The sequence below is a fragment of the Phalacrocorax carbo genome, chromosome 3 (assembly GCF_963921805.1).
Source record: "Phalacrocorax carbo chromosome 3, bPhaCar2.1, whole genome shotgun sequence".
NCBI classification, from domain to species: domain Eukaryota; kingdom Metazoa; phylum Chordata; class Aves; order Suliformes; family Phalacrocoracidae; genus Phalacrocorax; species Phalacrocorax carbo.
Genome location: NC_087515.1, coordinates 80624868 through 80643847, shown reverse-complemented (window position 1 = coordinate 80643847; position 18980 = coordinate 80624868). Strand labels below are relative to the sequence as shown.

The window sequence follows — 18980 nt, the reverse complement described above, 5'->3', positions numbered from 1 at the left end:
CAATTGTAGAGTCAAGCAGTCAGGTTGGGAAATATCAGAATTAGAGGCAAATACCTACCAAAAGGTACAGAAAAGCATGTGTACTATTTCACATGGGAGTCTCACAGTGATGGCAGGTAACAGCAAGATGGCTTTGGAACACAGTTTCAAAATCTGCCACTGAAAAGCACTAAGATACAGGCTTCTAAGGAATTTATGGGAATGAAACCGGGGATATGCTCCACTGAATAAGTCTCTAGAAATTTCAGGCTAGTCAGCCACTCAGTGCTACATTTACGATGGCAAGAGTCAAAGCTGAAACAAAGTCCAAATACCCATGTCCAGAAAACAAAAATAAAACCCATACAAGTTCTGGGGGTTTATTTATTTTATTTTATTTAGAAGTAAAATAAAATGTCACGTTTCCGTATAGAAGCCACTGACATATACTGTGGTAAATTCAAACACAGAGAGGTGGTTTTAGCTTTCAGATTCTGCCCAAATTCAGATCCTTCCTCTTGCGCCAGAGCCTTGTACAAGCTCTGATAGGCCTGAGGACACATCTGTTTAAGGCAGCCGCTGGAGTTCAAGCTTATCAGCAGCAGATGGTGCTTCAAAGACGTCATCTTCAACACTTTCTTCTATTGGCTTCATTTTTGCTGAGGTCCTCAGGTAGGGAGATGTCCGACCCGGGCCTGCCACAGTTACAAAGAAATAATCAATTTAACAAAACATACCTGCTACCTACACCTGTTTGTGACAAAGTGTACACAATCTGGTGATCCTGTCCTAGTTCCCTCGCAAGAGGATTTTATAAATGAAGGTTTCTTTGTTATTTGGCCACAGGCATCAGGAAATCCTAGATTTGGGAGAGCCACGCTGCTATGAACCAGCAACGCCTCCGAGGTTCAAACCCTGCGGCCGGCCACAGGCACAGTATTCTGCTTAAATTCTGACTTAAATTCTGCAAATCCTGACTGCATGAGGTGCCCAACGCTGTGTCCCTGGTGATCATTTTATCACCGTTACAGTCACCCACTAATTCTTCTCCTCAAACAACGATGTGAATGACTGCCCCAAGTACAAAAGGTACGTACACTTGCACACTTGCCTTGGCTGTGAAAAAACTCCTCGGTGTACAGGGCAAACCTCAGGTGGGTACACGATCACAGCCCTACCAGCCTTAAAGCCACAATAATGTAAAATTTATGGAAAATATAATACCCCCACAAACAACCAGAAAGAAAACAAGATTAATGGGTGAAGACCACATAACATTTGTCTGTCAGTGATTTCATTGCTCCAAGACAATCTTTTAGAAATGCAGCAAATCACAGAGCTCGCCAGAGTGGAGCACACACCACAGCCATCACTGGTAAGTCATTAAATGGAGTTTTTGTGCAAGTTATCGCTGCAAACTACCTCTATTATAGCTAAATTTTCAACAGGAGGGTTAAACCAGAGAGCTCCTTTGACGACAGCCAATAGGTTTATTTCTTGTTGTCCACTCTGAAATTGCATCTGCACTTTTTTTTCTCCTCTCAGTACCCTCCTCTAGAGTTAAACCACCACAATGGTACAAGGTTGTAAACAGCTACAATATGACGACCAAGAAGAGTAGGGAAATCTTTGAAACACCACTTTAGAAGAAAAGAGCAGGAGGTAGTGGTCCTGTCTGACAGATTGTATGAATAGAAGCTAAAAGGTCAAATTTTCTTGAAAAAAATACCGATAGCCATAACATACTCTTATTGAAAGGGCTATTCTTACTACTTTAAAAGAAGTTTATCAGATATACAGTAAAGTGCTCTGCCAAGGAAGCCTACATATGAAGGACTTTGCATATCTTACACACAGAGAACAAAATACAGCTACAGGCAAGACCAGTGGGTTATCATATTACTGCATTTTTAAGTCACATTCATACAAACACTGTTCGGAATTAGCTTTTTAGAACTTTCAGTGTTAAAAATATATTAGTATTTTCTTTTAACATTCAAAAACTACCATGATAAAGGGTTATTCACACACATTTTTAAATACTGGAATTGTTAAGCATTTCTTTTTTATGACTTTATTCCCAGTTTATTACCATTTTTAGACTAGTCCTCTTTTGTTTAAAAGTGCTTAGCTCTCTCCAGAAAGCAGAAGAAGCTGTAAGTCTGTTGAACAGGATCCAATATTGAGTCTAATACTGTCAAGTTGTTTGGTCCAAAGACATACCCTTTTTTCTCCAAATACAAAAAAACTTGTCTACTGATGCCTCTATCCAGTGTTGGACAGATGTTCAAGAGACTGGACCACACCTTGAACCCAGCCTTCCACACACTACTACTCTGTTGCCCTCTCTCGAGGACCTAAGCCCAAATGCCTATGAAAATGGCATTTCCCATGAAAACCAATCCTGCTTTTAGCCACAAGCTGGGTATAACACAGTGAGCACACCTAATGAGGTAATACCGATAAAAGCATTACCAAATCAAAACCTTTCTACATTCCTGCTTAGCTTAGAGGTTTGCAAATACAGATTCACAGACCAGCAAATCTGAGTGATCTAAACCAAGCAGCACGGAAAGAGACTCTATCACTAATAAGTATAAGAATGACTATCAAGCAATAGAAGTACTGAATAGAAACTAATACTGAAATGTTTTTTACAGGACAGAAAGTTACGTGAAGCTACCCTTGTAACCAGGTTGAACTATTTCTGCTTAACTCAAATTTTGGAAAAAGAGATGCATCAATATCATTTACTAATGAATTACATACAGATGGATCACGGATGTCAAGCACAAGTAGCATGTGAAAAATAAATCCCACTTTAATACCTTTTTGAGGATGCTTGCTGAGTTAATGTGATGTTATCAACAGAAAACATCATGCTGCAAACGACTCACTCCGTAAGCATTATAGAACTCTTGTTGGTTATTTCCTTAATATAAAAGCAAACAGTTAGTTGGGTTTCTTAGTTAATTAAATTCAAAACACAGTTTTGTTAGTAATCGTAGTTTGGGACCTACTAATTAGTATTTTTCACCCTTTCGCTACTAAGCACTTTGAAAAAAGCTTTTTATCTGTTTCTTGAGAAATGAGTCAAAGCTGATTGTAGCACAGATAGAAGCATAATTTAAAAAGTTTGGATTAAACAAAAATATAAATGCTTAATTTTTCAAGAATACGGAAATTAAGAGAATAAAACTTATTTGCAATGTAGTAGTCAAACACTGTATTTGTAATGGGAAGGTTTTGTCCATACAACAATCAATCACCTAACAGCATTCCTATAGAGCTCCTGTGCAGGTAAGTTTCTCTTATTAATGTCTTATTCTAATTAAAACAAAACAAAAAAACCAAAACAAACCAATAAACAAACAGTTTGTAATTTCTGTTTGTTCCTTACTAAATCTTCTGGGTTTGGTTTTGGGGTTTTGTTTTTAATAAACAAATGTACGATTGCAGAAGGATCCAGGGGAACAGCACTGGGACAGTATGCCTCAGCATGTACCTCATACTGAATCTTAAAAAACAAATCAAAAAAAGACTGACTGCTGCACTGAGAGCTCCCAGGAGAAGGTTTTTGAAAACACAGCAGTGGGAAAGCAAACAGCAGCTTTTTTCCCTGCTATCTGAGAAAAAGTACATACGTGGCCACAACCCACCTTGAATACAAATCTTTAAGCAGAGCTCACCTTGGTAGCAAACCTCTCACTGGCAATGACAGTACTCAGGAATAACTAACAAGCTATTTTGGCAAGAAGAAAGATTGAAACATTACAGTTTAGTGAGATAAATAACCTTTCATCGAGAGTTTTTATCAACCTTTTCTAGAAGTCAGATATTTTGCATTAATCAAAGCGCAAAGGAGAAATAAATGATGGTATTTCCGAGGTGTATGATACACTGCTGTATGAGTAACCCCCCTGCTGCCCCAAAAGTAAGGGAAGTTCTGGACTCGGGAGGGTGCTGCCACACCTCTGTTGCCAGTGGCAGTATCAACTACACCAACCGCTGCTGGACTGAGCAATTTTGGAACATAAAAGACATTTAAACCCCTCTTTTGGGGAAAGTACATACCATACACCAGAAAATATGGTACAGAAACCAAGGAAAAGTACAACAGAGAAAAGTGTATTTATCAAGTATGTGCTAAGCATGGATGCATCTTAGGGATTAATGTAATTACAGCTGAACATGTCATGCATTTAGATAACTTTCTCCCAAAGCTGAAATACTGCTGTTAAGTGTTCTGCTGCTAAGCCTGAAAGAGAATTTTAATTCTAGCTAATTACACAAACACAGTTTTACAATTTCTTTCAGGTTTCTGGGTGTGCATATCTGTCCAAGGGCACTCTACGCAAAGGAGTGGCTTCAATTTCATGGAGCTTTGCCATGGAACAGCTTTGGCTGCCAGTCAAGAGCTTATTGGTAAAGATCAGAGGACAGACCAACACAGGAGACTTCGTGGCAGCTAACTGCTACAGGCTGCCTGATCAACAAGAGCAAGCAGATGGAAAACTTCTTTAGACAACTGGATGAAGCCTCATGATCGCAGGCCTTGGTACTCATGGGGAACTTTAGCCTCCCCAGTATCTGGTGGAAAGTCAACAGGGCTGGGCGCAAGCAGTCCAGGAGACTTCTGGAGAGTGTAGCAGATAATTTCTTCACAGAAGTGATCGATGAGCCGGCTAGGAGAGGTTCTCTGCTGGACCTGTCACTGATGAACAAGGAAGAACTCATCAGGAAGCTGAAGGCTGATGGTAACCTTGGCTGCAGTGTCCAGGTGCTGGTGGATTTTAAGAGACTGAGAAGCGTGCAAGAAAAACAGCAGAGTTACAACCCTGGACCTGAGGACAGGGGACTGTGCCTTGGTTAGGTATCTACTTGGCAGGAATCCATGGGACATGGCCTGCAAGGGCAAAGGGACCCAAGGACAGACGGTTGATCTTCAAGGACACCTTCCTCAAAACACAAGGACAGTCCATTCCAGTGTACAGGAAGTTGAGCAAGCGTGGTAGAAGGCTGGCATAGATGATTAGGAAAGTCCTGACAGAGCTCAAAACACACACACACATGAAGTGGAAGCATGGATGAGCTGCTTGAGGGGGAATACAGAAACATGGCCCAAGCATGCAGGGATGGAATTAGGAAAGCCAAAGCTCAGCTGGACCTGGATCTAGTGAAGGGCAACAAGAAGGGCTTCTACAAATACCTTGGCAACAAGAGGAAGACAAGGGAACTGTGAGGCCATGGCTCAGTGGGGCACAGGACCTAGGGACATGGAAAAGGCTGAGGTATCAAATACCTTCTTTGCTTCAGTTTTTACTTTACAGGTTTGTCTTGAGGCAAGAGTGTCTGAGTCTAGTAGCAGAGACTGGGAGAGTGCTACTTAACTTACAGGAAAGGAGGACTGGGTTAGGGACCACTTAAGTCAAACACAACACTGTGGAATCACATGGGCGGCATCCAAGGGTGCTGAGGGTTGGCTGATGCAACTGCAAGACCCCTCTCTATCACCTTGGAAAGGTCATGGCAGTCAGGGGAGAGAAAAAAAGGCCAATGTCGTGGCCATTTTAATGAAGGGCAAGGAATGAGGATCCAGGGACCTATTGGCTTATCAGCCTAACCTCAGTCCCCAGGAAGATTATGGAGCCTGACTTCCTGGAAGCCATGTCCAACCATATGAAGGACAGGAAGGTGACTGCAAACAGCTAGCATGGGTGTACCATGGGCGTACCATGGGCAGATTGTACCTGATCAGTCTGATCACCTTCTGTATTGAGATGACAGGCATTATGTATGAATGACGGGATACAGTGGATGTTATTTACCTGGACTGTAGCATGGCCCTTCATGGCCTGCCACTGAATCCTTCTAGCCAAATAGGTGAGAAATGGACTGGATACATGGACTATAGCTTGGGTAAAAAATTCGCTGGACTGTTCAGTTCACAGGGTGGCGAACAGCAGTACAACACCCAGCTGGAAGTTGGTTACCAGCAGTGTCTCTCGAGGGCCAATACCAAGGCCTATAATGTTCAATATATTAATGTCCTGGATGATGGGATGGAGCACATTCCCACCAAGTTGACAGACAACAGGCAAGTAGTGAGGGAAACTGCTGATAGGCCAGAGGGTAGGGTGGCTAGTCCGAACAGGCCTTCAGAGGCTGGAGAAAAGAACTGGCAGAAACCACATGAAGTTCAACAAAGGCAAATTCCTGCACCTGGGACACAAGAAACCTACATAGCAGTACAGGCTGGGCATCAACTGGTTGGAAAGCAGCTCTGCAGAAACAGAACTGGGGGTCCTGGTGGACACAAAATGGAATATGAGCCAGCTGGGTGCCCCTGCAGTGAAGGCGACCATATATTGGGCCATATTAGCAGCATATATTGGGCCACATTAGCAAGAGCGTAGCCAGCAGGTCAATGAAAGAGATTAATCCCCTCTATTTGGCACTTGTGAGACAGGATTTGGAGTGCTGTGTCTGGTTTTGGGCTTCCCCCAAACATGTCAAGAAAGGCATGGACATACTGGAGCGAGTGCATTGGAGAGCAACCAAGATGGTCAGAGGCTGGAGCACATGACGTACATGGAGAGGCTGCAAGAACTAGCTGTGTTCAGCCTGGTGAACAAGGTTCTCAGGGGATCTTACTGTTGCCTTCGGCTACCTAATGGAAGGGTATAAAGGAGGCAGAGCCAGACTCTTCTCGGAGGCATGCACTAAAGAACAAAGGACAACAGTAATGAGTTGCAATAAGGGAAATCTTTTCCACCGTGAGGGTGATAAGGCCCTGAAACAGGTTGCCCAGAGACGCTGTGAAATCTTCCATCTTGGAAATATTCAAAGCTTGACTGGACGCATCCCTGAGTAACCTGCTCTAGCTGGCCCTGCTTTGATCGTGGTGTTGGACTAGACGATCTCCAGAAGTTCCTTCCAAGCTTACCTGTTTCTGCGATTCTAAATGTCCTTTCAGGGAACAGAGGAGAAATAAAGAAAATAACATTGGAATTTTCATCAAACAATATCCCAGCTGTCACCCTCGAGTTTCTAGTAGGGTGAAACACTAGCAGAGCTTTTGCTTCCATCTACCTAGGCATGCAAACTATACCAACGTTAAGGAGTGAAAACAGATAGGCCCTCCAAATCTGAAGGAGTTCCTGGATAAGAACTGTGAGGAACACAATGTAGAACAGGTAATTAAATGGGAAAACGAAAATACTTTCTATCACTTTCTTTTCTCAGCAGAGAATAAATAACCGGTAGTGATTTTTTCCTCATATATTTGAGTTCTAATTACTAAAGAATAATATTTCCCAAATAAAAATAATCCTATATGATCCTTTTAATTTCTGTTAAACTAACAGCTTATGCCAAATGAGAAAACTGAGCATCTCCTGGGGTTTTTTTTTCAAAAGCTGCTTTCAGAGTCCAGGCTACTGTTGAAGTTGAGATTCAGGAAAATTAAAAGTAAAACATAACAATAGCCTAGAAAGAATCGTTTAGAAGGTTTCTATAAAGGAATACATTTCAGGAGTATAAGCAAAAAGGTCAGATCCGTTTCTTCCCTCATTTCATCTGTTCTCTGCTACTCCTGTCATACAAAGCACAGGGAGGGAGAGCCTAACAGGGTATTTGGAAATTTTCCAGGTGATATCAAAATGCTGGTTGTACACCACATTTCTCCAGGCCCTGCCAATACAAACTATCTCAGGAGCAAATGCAGAGGGTTGCTGAGGGAAACAGTTTTGTTTGGGTTTTTAATTTCTACAATCACCAGTCCCAGACCAAAGGAGATACTACTGTGACCGGCATGGTACATTCACAGTTTTGCCCCACTGCTATAAACATTCCATATTATGCCTACTCATTCACTTCATGCTAAAAATTACTAGAATACATGCTGGTTTTTTGCCAATATCTAAATGAGGTAGCTTCAGTTAGAATACAAAGCCTATGTACTTATGAATTAGTACCCTTAGGTCCTCTCCATTTAGCTGATGTACAGCAAAATCCAAAAAGCTAGTCTGCTCCCACTGAAGACAACAGGAGTTCTACAATCATCTCTAACAATCAATCAAGCTGTGTTCAAAACTGGCATGAACTATTTTGAGCACTCACGAAGAGAGGATGCAGAGGAAGTCCCACGAAGAAACATCTGCAAGCCATCTTCACTGTCACTGGTACTGGCCATACTGTTTCTCATCTGCATCACAGAGAGCTGTGAGCAAAGACTAGGCTGTCGATCAATCTTTTTTGAAGCCTAAAAAAAAAATTATTATTTTAAAAAAGGTATCAAGTAAATTAAAATAAAAATGGAAAATAACTATTTCCTCCATAGTAGATGCTCTGGTCTCAGCTGCAACTATTCATAAATCAAGAAGCTGGTTAGGGCAGATTATTCTATGCAGTATAAATTGATTTAAATGAAAATAGAGGATGCCAGTAATATATTGGAATTCAAACACTGACAAGCATGAAACCTCGGATTAGTTATTAAATTTTAATTCTGTTTTGTACTGGACTTTTCATGTATTTTTCTATAGAAAGGTTGATTTTTATTATTTGGTAATTCATTATTCAGGTATGATGCTCTGCAATTAAATACGGCCTTTAGGATGAGCCTGGTCCTCCCTGCTAAACAAAACAGCATCCTATACATAGAGTTTAGCAATTTATATCTTAACAAAAACTTGTTCACTTTCCTGGCTTTTCATTTCATCATGTTAGAAAACAGTGAATGTCATTCTTTCCTAGTAGATGATCATTTGGCTCTTGTTTCTACTGAAGACATTAAATGCATCATATGAACATTATCCTCTGCCTGTAAAATGGTCTTAGGAGCTTCCATTTGCTTTGAGTAGTCTTCCTGGGGCGTCTTTGTACTAAAATATTTATATGAAACCATATGTTGTACCTTGTTAAGTACCCAGCAAGTCAGAATGCTGATTTAGGTGTATGTGAAAGGTACTAATCAATGACAAAGGCATAATGGGTAACTCCACTTTACTGAACTTTGTCAGGAATTAGCATCCTATTTCATGTGCAGAGAAACAACTATTTTCCCAACAGTAGTGAAAACCTCCTCAGGTAGGAGAAAATCACAAGGTTCCTTATAAATAAATGGATACTTTTCTGTTTTCCAGCATACAATGAATTGATGTTCTTATTTCCTTACTACCATCCTGATTATGAATAATCTATACTGGATTTGGTTTATCTGCTCCCTTGTATGTCCCCTGCGTACAGAAGTCTACTACAAAACTTTCTGTTGAGATTGTCACGAGCTAAAAAGCATTAAAGACACCAGTAAGATGTGTACTTGACAATGAAGCCTGTGGGATGTGACATGGCTATAGCATGCTGGCAATGGGGAAAAGAAGGAGAATGTACTTGACAAATAGTTCTTGTCCTACATTATGTAGGAAGGGCTTGTGCAACAGGATTTTCATTTGAGGAAGAATAAAAAGGTACCACAAATTTCCCAAATGTTCACTCTTCATTTTTATAACATACATTTTCAAAAGTTAATGTGATTAAATGGTTACAATAATCTTAAATTCATGTGACTATTTTCACTAAAGGCTTGGTACAAACTCAAGTTAAAGTGATTATATAATTTACTTAAGAAATATACATAAAATTGAGGCCAGATTTACATATCCATGTGTGAATTTAGGATGGTGAGTGAAATACATAGTCAGTGTGTTAAACAAAGTGGTAAATAGAAATGTCAACACTTATTAGCTGGAATAAAGTTAAATGGAACTTTGCTGTTCATACTGACTCATATGTATATTACGTAGCTATACTTGAACAATGCAGTGGGAAATATAGACAGGTTAAGTATGAAAAAGGAAAGTCCCTTTCAGCCTTGATTTTCCTAGCCCAACAGGTTGGGCATCCATTTGATTTTCCAGGCTGTGCACATTCAACACAACACTAATCAAAATAAACCTTTCAAAAGCAAGGACTGCAATTCGATGACAGCAATACCTGTGGCTGCAACACAACAGGAGGATTAGAAGAGAGGAGGCAGAAGCTGGGGGAGCTCACTACTCTCACAAGGAAGCCTAAAACGAACATACTGATGACAAACATTCATGCTGTTATTTTTATAAAGGTGAGCAGATGTTAAATCAAAGGAGCGGTGAAGTTTGGTGGGTTTTTTTTTTATACTTAGAAGGTATGATAAGGACCCTTCACTTAAAAACAATTGATTACAACTTTACAATGATTATTTTATTATACTTCCATTTCGAAAAATATCAATACTAGTGCTGAAGCTTTACAGTGCCAGAAGTCAGCAGCACCAGTTCGTTGCAGGTGACTTTGTATACGAGGCATGACACCCTAATGCTGTCGTCCATGTGCAAAAAAAAGTGAGGGAAGGAAAGAGGAAAGAAGAGAGGTAAATAAAATAGAGAATAGAAAAGAGAAAAAGGAAAACAGGACAAAGGAGAAAAAAAGAAGGAAGACGAAAAAAGAGGGAGAAATAGAAAAAAAGGCAAGATGAGAAGGAATGTGGAGAACAGCAGTCTCCCGGCAGAGGCAGTCCGAATGCACGCACAGGAGGCATGCTGCTACATGTTCCTTTCATGTCACTCCAGAAATTACTTACTGTCTGCACAGACATGGGTTTTATTACAGAACATTCCCCCGTAATTCTTTTTTGTTAAAAAAAAAGAAGCTTTATCAACACACTTTATAGGATGTATTTTATAGATGATACATTCCCGCTAGATCACTTTTATCTTACTGCATTAGTAAGATGAAACCGTGATCTGAAATATTTCTGAGGATCTCATTGCAGGACAGTGTAATCCTCTATTTCACTGAGCAGAAGGCAGAATAAGCAGTGCTTTACTCCTATGTCCTGGTTTCAGCTGGGACAGTTAAATTTCTTCGTAGTAGCTAGTATAGGGCTGTGTTTTGGATTTTTGCTGGAAACAGTGGTGATAACGTGGAGATGTTTTGGCTGTTGCTAAGTAGCACTTACACTGGTCAAGGACTTTTCCAGCTCCCCGTGCTCTGCCGGGTGCACAAGAAGCTGGGAGGGGGCACAGCCAGGACAGCTGACCCAACTGACCAATGGGATATTCCATACCATATGATGTCATGCTCAGTATATAAAGCTGGGGGAAGACAGAGGAAGGGGGGATGTTTGGAGTAACAGCATTTGTCTTCCCAAGTAACCATTAGGCACGATGAAGCCCTGCTTTCCTGGAGATGGCTGAACACCTGCCTGCCCATGGGAAGGAGTGAATGAATTCCTTGTGCTTTGCTTCCACGCAGCTTTTGCTTTACCTATTAAACTGTCTTTATCTCAACCCATGAGTTACCTCACTTTTACTCTTCCGATTCTCTCCCCTGTCCCACCAGGGGGGAGTGAGCAAGCAGCTGTGTGGTGCTTGGTTGCTGACTGGGGCTAAACCACAACATCCTATTAAATTGTTTCTCCAGCAATTCTTTCTTTTCTCTTTCTATAGCCAGTACAAAATTAGGAAAACTTACAATGTCTAATTAGCCACAGAGGCATTACAAGTTACACCTGCTGATGTCTGTGGTATAGTAGCAGTGGCAGTCATTCCTTTTAGATCATTTTCCAGCAAATTCACAACTTTGCACCAGTAATTATTTAACCTGTATATCAGATATTTATGGGCAAGCTGATGAGAAGGAATTTTGCTCTGAGTTAGAGTTAAATCAATACAGACAGAATATGAAATACTATATTATAAAATTATAAAGCTTTTCATAAACGATGGTGAAAGTTCTTCAAATAAATTATATATGAGAACCCTACAGCCACTACATAAATAATAAAAAGCCCACCAGCAAATGAGTTACCATCCAAATCTTGAAAAGCCATGTAACTAAGGAGACAAAATGAAAGGGAAACAAGATAATATGTCCCTGACTATACCCAAACCACTTATGATGACACCTAGAAGACACTCCCTCTACATGCAAAGAAGAATGAGTTATATTCAGACCACTGAATATTTTACATGTATTTATATTTTATATGTATTTCATGCCTCCTTCCGCTAACTACATCATATCAACCTAACGTTCCTTTATTTTTTGTGTGTGTTTGCAACCCTCAAACACGTTAAAATTATTCTTCTTGGCAATCAGTACTATCCAGTTTTTTGGCCCCAGCAAGAAAATTGTTTAAGAAAAAACTCTGATGCTTCCTTGTACAAAGGCACCCATTTGTTAATGAGAAAGGATATCCAAGGAGAAGCCCTTTTTAGCTACCGGCCATCATGTCTACTAGTTGGCTAGAAATATTTGTGCTAGCCAATCAGTTCTGAGTCTCAGTTATTCATCTTTCTTGAACATTACTGTGCTAACTTTAACCAATATTGCTTCTGACAGAAATGCTGCACTGACTCATACTTTGGCTCTAAAAGGCAACAAGTGTGAATTCAGCAGCTGACAGCAGCAGGTTAAAAAAAGGTGCTTTAAGAGGATTTAAAATTTGTGTGTGGGAGGAAAATTCCCAAACAAAGCTTCAGTCTTACCTTGTCATTTAAGGTTGGGTCATTCAATGAATAGAGTTTATTTGTAATATCTTTGCCGATAAGATACTTAAAGATCTCATAAAGAAATGGCTCAGATTCCAGAAAATAAGTCAGTCTTTCCCTGGACCAGCACAGGAACTTGCAGTTATCATCTGCGATAATGGTGACCTGAGAACATACATGCTCAGAATTAGCACATTTAAACATGCTTTAAAATAAGTGACAACATTTTATTTGAGCTTCCAGTTAAAATAACTCTTAAAACTTTTCGGTATCCCTCAGAATGTGATAATTGCAAATTTAAAACATCTCTGAATATTTATTATCCTCATATTTTTAACTGATACACATAGCCAGTTTGTTTTTCAGAAATCCTGAGGGGAGATAATGGGGTAAAATCTCTCATAAGTTCCAAACCGTAAAAGCATTTACTTTAGAAGAGATTTACATATAAAGCCAGTCCTATAGCGATGACGCTACTCACATCCCAATAGGCCTACAGGTTGTTTGATTTTATTTTATGTTGCTGTCACCAAACAAGAACAACTGGTATAATCCAAAGGTCTCCGTCAAAGAGCTTTTAGTGATTTTCTTTTTTTTTTAAAGTTTCGTCTTTATCTCTTCACTGTCAGCTCTGCTGATCCCACCACCACCACCTTCTAGCAGCTGAGCTAAGGCTCAGTTTGCTCAGTTTCTGATAGTTCTGTTATTGATAGTTACAGAGCAGCTCGCACCCTCTCCAGGGTGGCTGGACCTGCCAGGTTCATCCCTCTGTGCCAGCCAGAGGGCAACGGCACACCAAAACCTGCACTGCTTGGTGACGCCCAGTGGCGTGTTTTGCAGGGGAAAGTCAGTCATCTACAAAGAAATCAGGTGCTCTCTGCTATTACAAGCTAATGTTGCCTCCTGAAAGGTTAAAAATATATAAAGCCTAAGAAATAATGGGAAACTGTCATATATCTGCAGATTTTAACTTCACTGTCTGTAATTCAGGCACACAGGCTGAGGAAGAATTTGCCAGTGCTGCCAGCAGATGGGGTCCTTAAGACTGAATGCGTGTCCTCTTGCAATGGCAACACTGAGAGTGTTTATATGGCAGTAACAAGCAGAACTCATGAATGAAGGACGTACACTGCACCAGATTACAACAATTTTTAAGGCAGGCAGAAGTTGAGGCATCGGCCTTTTCCCTTCAGAGGGACAGATTCATATTGAGTTGCTTATGAGAGAAACAGGCTGTGCCAAGAGGGCAGTCGTGCTGCAGGATGCCTCACTGCTGCGAAATGAATACATCTGGACAACTCTCTCTCCTTGGCATTAAGCCTAGTATCTGACCGGAACATATGACATCAATCACTGATTTTAGAGTCTACATTGCTCTCCCTCCCTCCCCTTCTGCCAGGGTATCCATGTGCATGTACCCAGTCAGCCACAATCCGGTCGTTACTACACATACGCAGTTAAGGAACAAGTAAAAGGCAGCAAAATACTAATTTCAGTACATTTCTCGAACAGTATTTTTTCCCACAAGCTATAGTATAATATATCCCTTAATGTAGTAGCATAACTACACTACTAAAGACATATATCCTTATTGTTTCTCATATAAGTATCTTTATTCAAAATATTGTAATCCTTTCACCTTATGCTGCTTTAACTACTTCCAAAATAACAGAAGCATTAACACACTTAGATAAATACCAATTTCAGACTACTAGTGCCTGAATTTTTAGCTATTCGTTTTAGTAACACCAAAAATTACAATAATTATTTTCCCTTTTCTGGTTTTGAAGCAGTGATGAGACTGCTCACATCATCTCTTTTTCCAGTAAAGCTGTCTTGTCCTGAATAATCTCTCAGCACGAAATAAACTTGGAAACAGTAGAAGAGAACAGAATAGCAAAAGGCAGACTGCTTAGCAAACACCATCATAATACTGTTTTGCAGCATTTCATTTTGAAAGTTTTCTTGATATGGTCCACCATGAAACACTAGTACTAGAAAGCTAGCAAAATTATGCAAGTCAAATAGTTCACTACTGATCAAATTTATACTCTGTTTTTTAATGATCTCATCAGTACATATCCAGTGACACTTAAACCAGAGCGTACCTGGAATTTTTCACCCCGGTTCATCTGTGTTGATCGAAATTCAGGAGAATCTATAAAGGCACAGGGGTAAATATTATGCAGAAAATGCCCTCGATAAGATACCTTCATTCTGGAAATAAAAATGTATGAAACAACATTTTAAAGACATGGAGGTTGATTAATTTAATCTAAATTGGGTTATGATTACTGACAGTGGTAATGCAGCAGGTAACAGGCAAAAATATGTTAAACTTTTGGAATTTCAGCCCCAGAGCTAACTTGTTTTCTGCCTAGACCTCCACCAATTCCAAGCAGAAAAGGCTGCCAGCCAATTTGAATCGCCAAATGTGGTGTGTATCCCCAGAACATTGCTACTCAAAATGAAAAAGGTCTGCAGGATTATGCTATACAGCCAGACCAGAATCAGGCTTCCTTTAGATAACTAGCTTTGCAGTAATGAGCAGCTAATGACTTCAAAGAAAAACGATGAAACCTGGCGTCACTGTTGTCATCAACAGAAACTGGTTAAAATATTGGCCAGAACTTAGCAAGAGCTTCAAGATTACAGCCTGGCCATGGGCATTTATTTTACCCTTTCTCACCTGGGCCCTGTCAGCCTCTGGGCAGTGCACCTGCCCCTCTCTGCTTGCACGTACATGTGCAATGAATCAGTTCCAACAGGCCTGCTTTAAAGTCTGCTGGAGGGATATTTTTTCTTTACCTCATGCACAACATTTTTTAACCTTAAAACCTGCGAATACACTGAGAAGAAAACCTAGATATCTCAGACTCACACAAATCTCTTGCTTGTTTTGGAAGACACTGCCTTTGGTCTTATGCAAATCTAATTCCCATTAAAATCCATGCAGTTGCACGCACAAGTGGAGGCATAACATGCTCCCACTAAGAGACATCCCTGTCATTTGAAAACTGTGTCACAAAATAGTCTGTGACTATAGACTATTTGGCTATAGACCGTAACATGCTACAAACATCATCACTTAAAAAGCTAACAAAAACCCCATCAAATTCCTAATCTATTCAACCATCACACAGAGCACAGGACCATCTCCAAGTTTTACAGAACCTACTTCCCCTTCAGCAGGATGCTTAGCCTATCATCAACTGATGTTTTATCTTCTGCAGCGTAGGCTTGACCTGTCTTTAAACTCTGAATGTTGCAGAATTGTCCAGTTAGTCTTTGGAAGAGCTCTGGAGGCACATGGAGAGGTTCAAACATTCTCTTGTAGAGGCTGCTAAGCTCCTTCTCGATCTTGATCTAGAATGCAAAAACAAAAGACATCAATAAACACAGAAGCATTAGTTAAAAGAGATTAAGACTGCACACATGCTTTAGTTGCTACTTTTGAGGACCATCTTTGTCTTTGTTATGTTTCGGTGACGAAAGAAGCAGTAAATGTGTGACACCTATTCACAAACACTGCCTGTGAGAGTGTGACCAAAACCTTATCTAAAATTAGCCGGGCTGGCACACTGGTGCTTTAGGATGGTACTCCATTCCAGTGGAAGTTAAATCAGACACAAGGAGTCTTCTGAGACTTCTGTTGCTGTAACAATGAATAGGACTTGGGCCAGATTTACACAGGAAAAAAGATGAGGTTACCTGCATTTTTCACATCATATGGACATCTCTCTCTACCCATCTCTCAGGCTCTCCTGGGAGCCCCTTTCATCCCTGAGCTTCTTGGCTTACTTGCAGTAGAAAAGCAGTACTATGAGTCTTGAAAAACAAATGCATCATATTGAAAACCACGTGTGATGAGGGAAGGAAAAAAAAAAATCCACTGCCAGCTGAACAGCCCACATCTAGGAGCCCACCCAAACTCAGGCAGTGGCAATGAAGGAAAGGAAGTTGGCTGAAATCCCAAGCCTGGAAGTCTTTCCTGAATGAAGGTATCAGGGAATGAGACAGTGTCCCAGCCTCCCCAAAAGCAGAGGCAGCCTGAACAAAGCCTGCATATTTGCTGGGGAGAAAACAAATTAAAACTGTAAGCATCAGATAACAAAAAGATAAAATATACATAGAACAGAAAAGAAGGAAAAGCAACCAAGAAAAAAGGCAGAAAGAGGAGGAGTCGCCACTTCAACAATGAGAATATTCCAAGTTTATACAATTTTCTAGATTTATATTTCAATATAAAAAACAGGGAAGGAGAGAAGGTGGTAGCACAGGAGTCACCTTTCAGATGATGGTTGGCAACAGTGGGAATCAAGAAACTTCTGATTACCTTGTAGCTGGAGGAGCTGGGGAATCCAGAATGACCACGGGAGGCCCCAGGCTGTCTGAGAACCACGAGGGCTTCAAACTGTCACTATTCCCAGCCCAGGAGAGCATTTTAGAGTGAAAATTTAGTCTTTAGCACCTAAGAGAGGTACGCATTCCACATTAAAAAAATCTTCCCTGAGCTGTTTTCAGTAGAATTACATGTGTGTGTGAAAGAGTAAACCAGGCAAAACAAAAAGTTTTGGGAAACTTGAGAAAGTTGCCTTCTTACATTTGAAATTTAGTTAAATATAGAACAAATTGAGCCGATGCAGAAACTTCCTAGTTTATGGAACCATGTTCGGAGTATTTCACAAACCGCCTCAATCACTGATGTGATCCATCCCACATTTGGGCCACTGACCACCACAGGAACAACCCTGGAAGTGGCAATCCCATGGGCAGAGATGGCAGGTTAATAAATAGTATGCAGTTTGGTTTTAAATTGCTAAACAGGACTGCTAAGGCTGCTTATGTGACCTTGCTATTACCACTTCAAGACTTCTCAGCATTTTTATTTCCATAAAAGCTCAGCAAAAGGTTAGCCCAAACCTGCAGACTTCATTTTTCACCCAGACAGCCTCAAACCTTGAAAAGTGAAAGCAAGTTTATAAACGATGAGGATTTTTATGCAGACTCCATGTAAACCACACATCAATACCTGTTTCCAAGGGCTTAATGTAAAAAATTCTCATAAGAGTGCTCCTGAGAACTTTTTCATCATTAAACACAACCAAACTTATTGTGAACTTTGTATATAGTACCTGTGTACTTACCACCCATAACTGTATTAAAGCAGTTAGTTTGATTTTTTGTTCCATCCATCCATAAACTTCAATCAAATGTGAATTACTGCCTTCTCAAAAGATTTAAATGCCTATTTCATTACTCTGTCAACATTTTGTTACGTGTCTCCCTCCTATAAATTAATCTCTACCCCAGAAATGCTATCAGGACCGAGGAGGGCTAGAATATAAATGTTCAGACAAGATTAACAATAGTCATTGAATCACAGAATGGTTGAAGTTAGAAAAGACCTCTGGACGTCATCTTGTCCAACCTCCCTGATCAAGCAGGGTAACCTACAGCAACATTGCCCAGAACGGTGTCCAGATGGTTTTTTAATATTGCCAAGGATGGAGACTCCACAACCTCTCAGGGCAACCTGTGCCAATGCTTGGTCACCCTCACAGTAAAAAGTGTTTCCTGATGTTCAGAGCCTGCTGTGCTTCAGTTTGTGCCCATTGCCCCTGGTCCTGGCACTGGGCACCACCGAAAAAAGCTTGGCTCCATCCTCTTTGCACCCTCCCTTCAGGTATTTATCTACATTAACAAGATCTCCCCTGAGCCTCCTCTCCTCCAGCCTGAACAGTCCCAGCTCTCTCAGCCTTTCCTCATATGAGAGATGCTCCAGTCCCCAAATCATCTTTGTGGCCCTTTGTTGGGATCTCTCCAGTATGTCCCTGTCTCTGTTGTACTAGGGAGCCCAGAATTGGACCCAGCACACCACCTGCACCTTACCAGTGCTGAGTAAAGCGGAAGGATCAGCCCATCCTGACCGGCTGACAATGCTCTTCCTAACTGCAGCCCAGGATTCTGTTGCCCCTCTCTGATGCAAGGGCCTATTGATGGCTCATGTTCAACCTGGTGTCCACCAGGACCCCCAGGTCCTTTTCTGCAAAGATTCTTTCCCAGCTGGACAGTTGGCCCTCAGCATATATTGGAGGATGGAGTTGTTCCTCCCCAGGTGCAGGACTTTGCACTTCTTGTTGAACTTCATGTGGTTCCTGTTGGCCCATTTCTCCAGCCTGCCCATGTCCCTGCAGTTGGCTACCCAACCTTCTGGTCTATCAGCCACTCCTCCCAGTTTTGTGTCATCAGGGTACACTTTGCCTCATCGTCCAGATCATTAATGAAGATATCACACAGGACTGGGCCCAGTATTGACACCCAGGTTACACCACTAGAGTACACACCATACGCTAGTTTAGTGTGCCCAGTACGCATCTCCAAAAAGACGTCATACCCTGATTACTGCCCTCAGCCCAGCTCTTTAGCCAGTTTTCAATCAATTTCACTGTCTCCTCATCCAGCCCC

General features: G+C 40.9%; 1 protein-coding gene across 3 annotated transcripts in view; it reads right to left on the bottom strand.

Annotated features, from left to right (window-relative positions):
- Positions 1 to 350: 350 nt before the first annotated feature.
- Positions 351 to 18980, bottom strand: part of BVES (blood vessel epicardial substance) — a 34502-nt gene continuing 15872 nt past the window's right edge. For 2 of the 3 annotated variants that reach the window (XM_064447536.1, XM_064447537.1), the window contains exons 4-8: positions 15691 to 15878; positions 14621 to 14729; positions 12510 to 12677; positions 8101 to 8242; positions 351 to 674 (exon numbers count right to left, since the gene is read on the bottom strand). In XM_064447536.1, coding sequence (XP_064303606.1) covers positions 547 to 674; positions 8101 to 8242; positions 12510 to 12677; positions 14621 to 14729; positions 15691 to 15878 — 735 coding nt within the window. In that variant the 3' untranslated portion in view covers positions 351 to 546. Of the gene's footprint in view, positions 675 to 2807; positions 2912 to 8100; positions 8243 to 12509; positions 12678 to 14620; positions 14730 to 15690; positions 15879 to 18980 lie in introns of all 3 variants that reach the window. The other variant, XM_064447538.1, reaches the window with a different exon arrangement.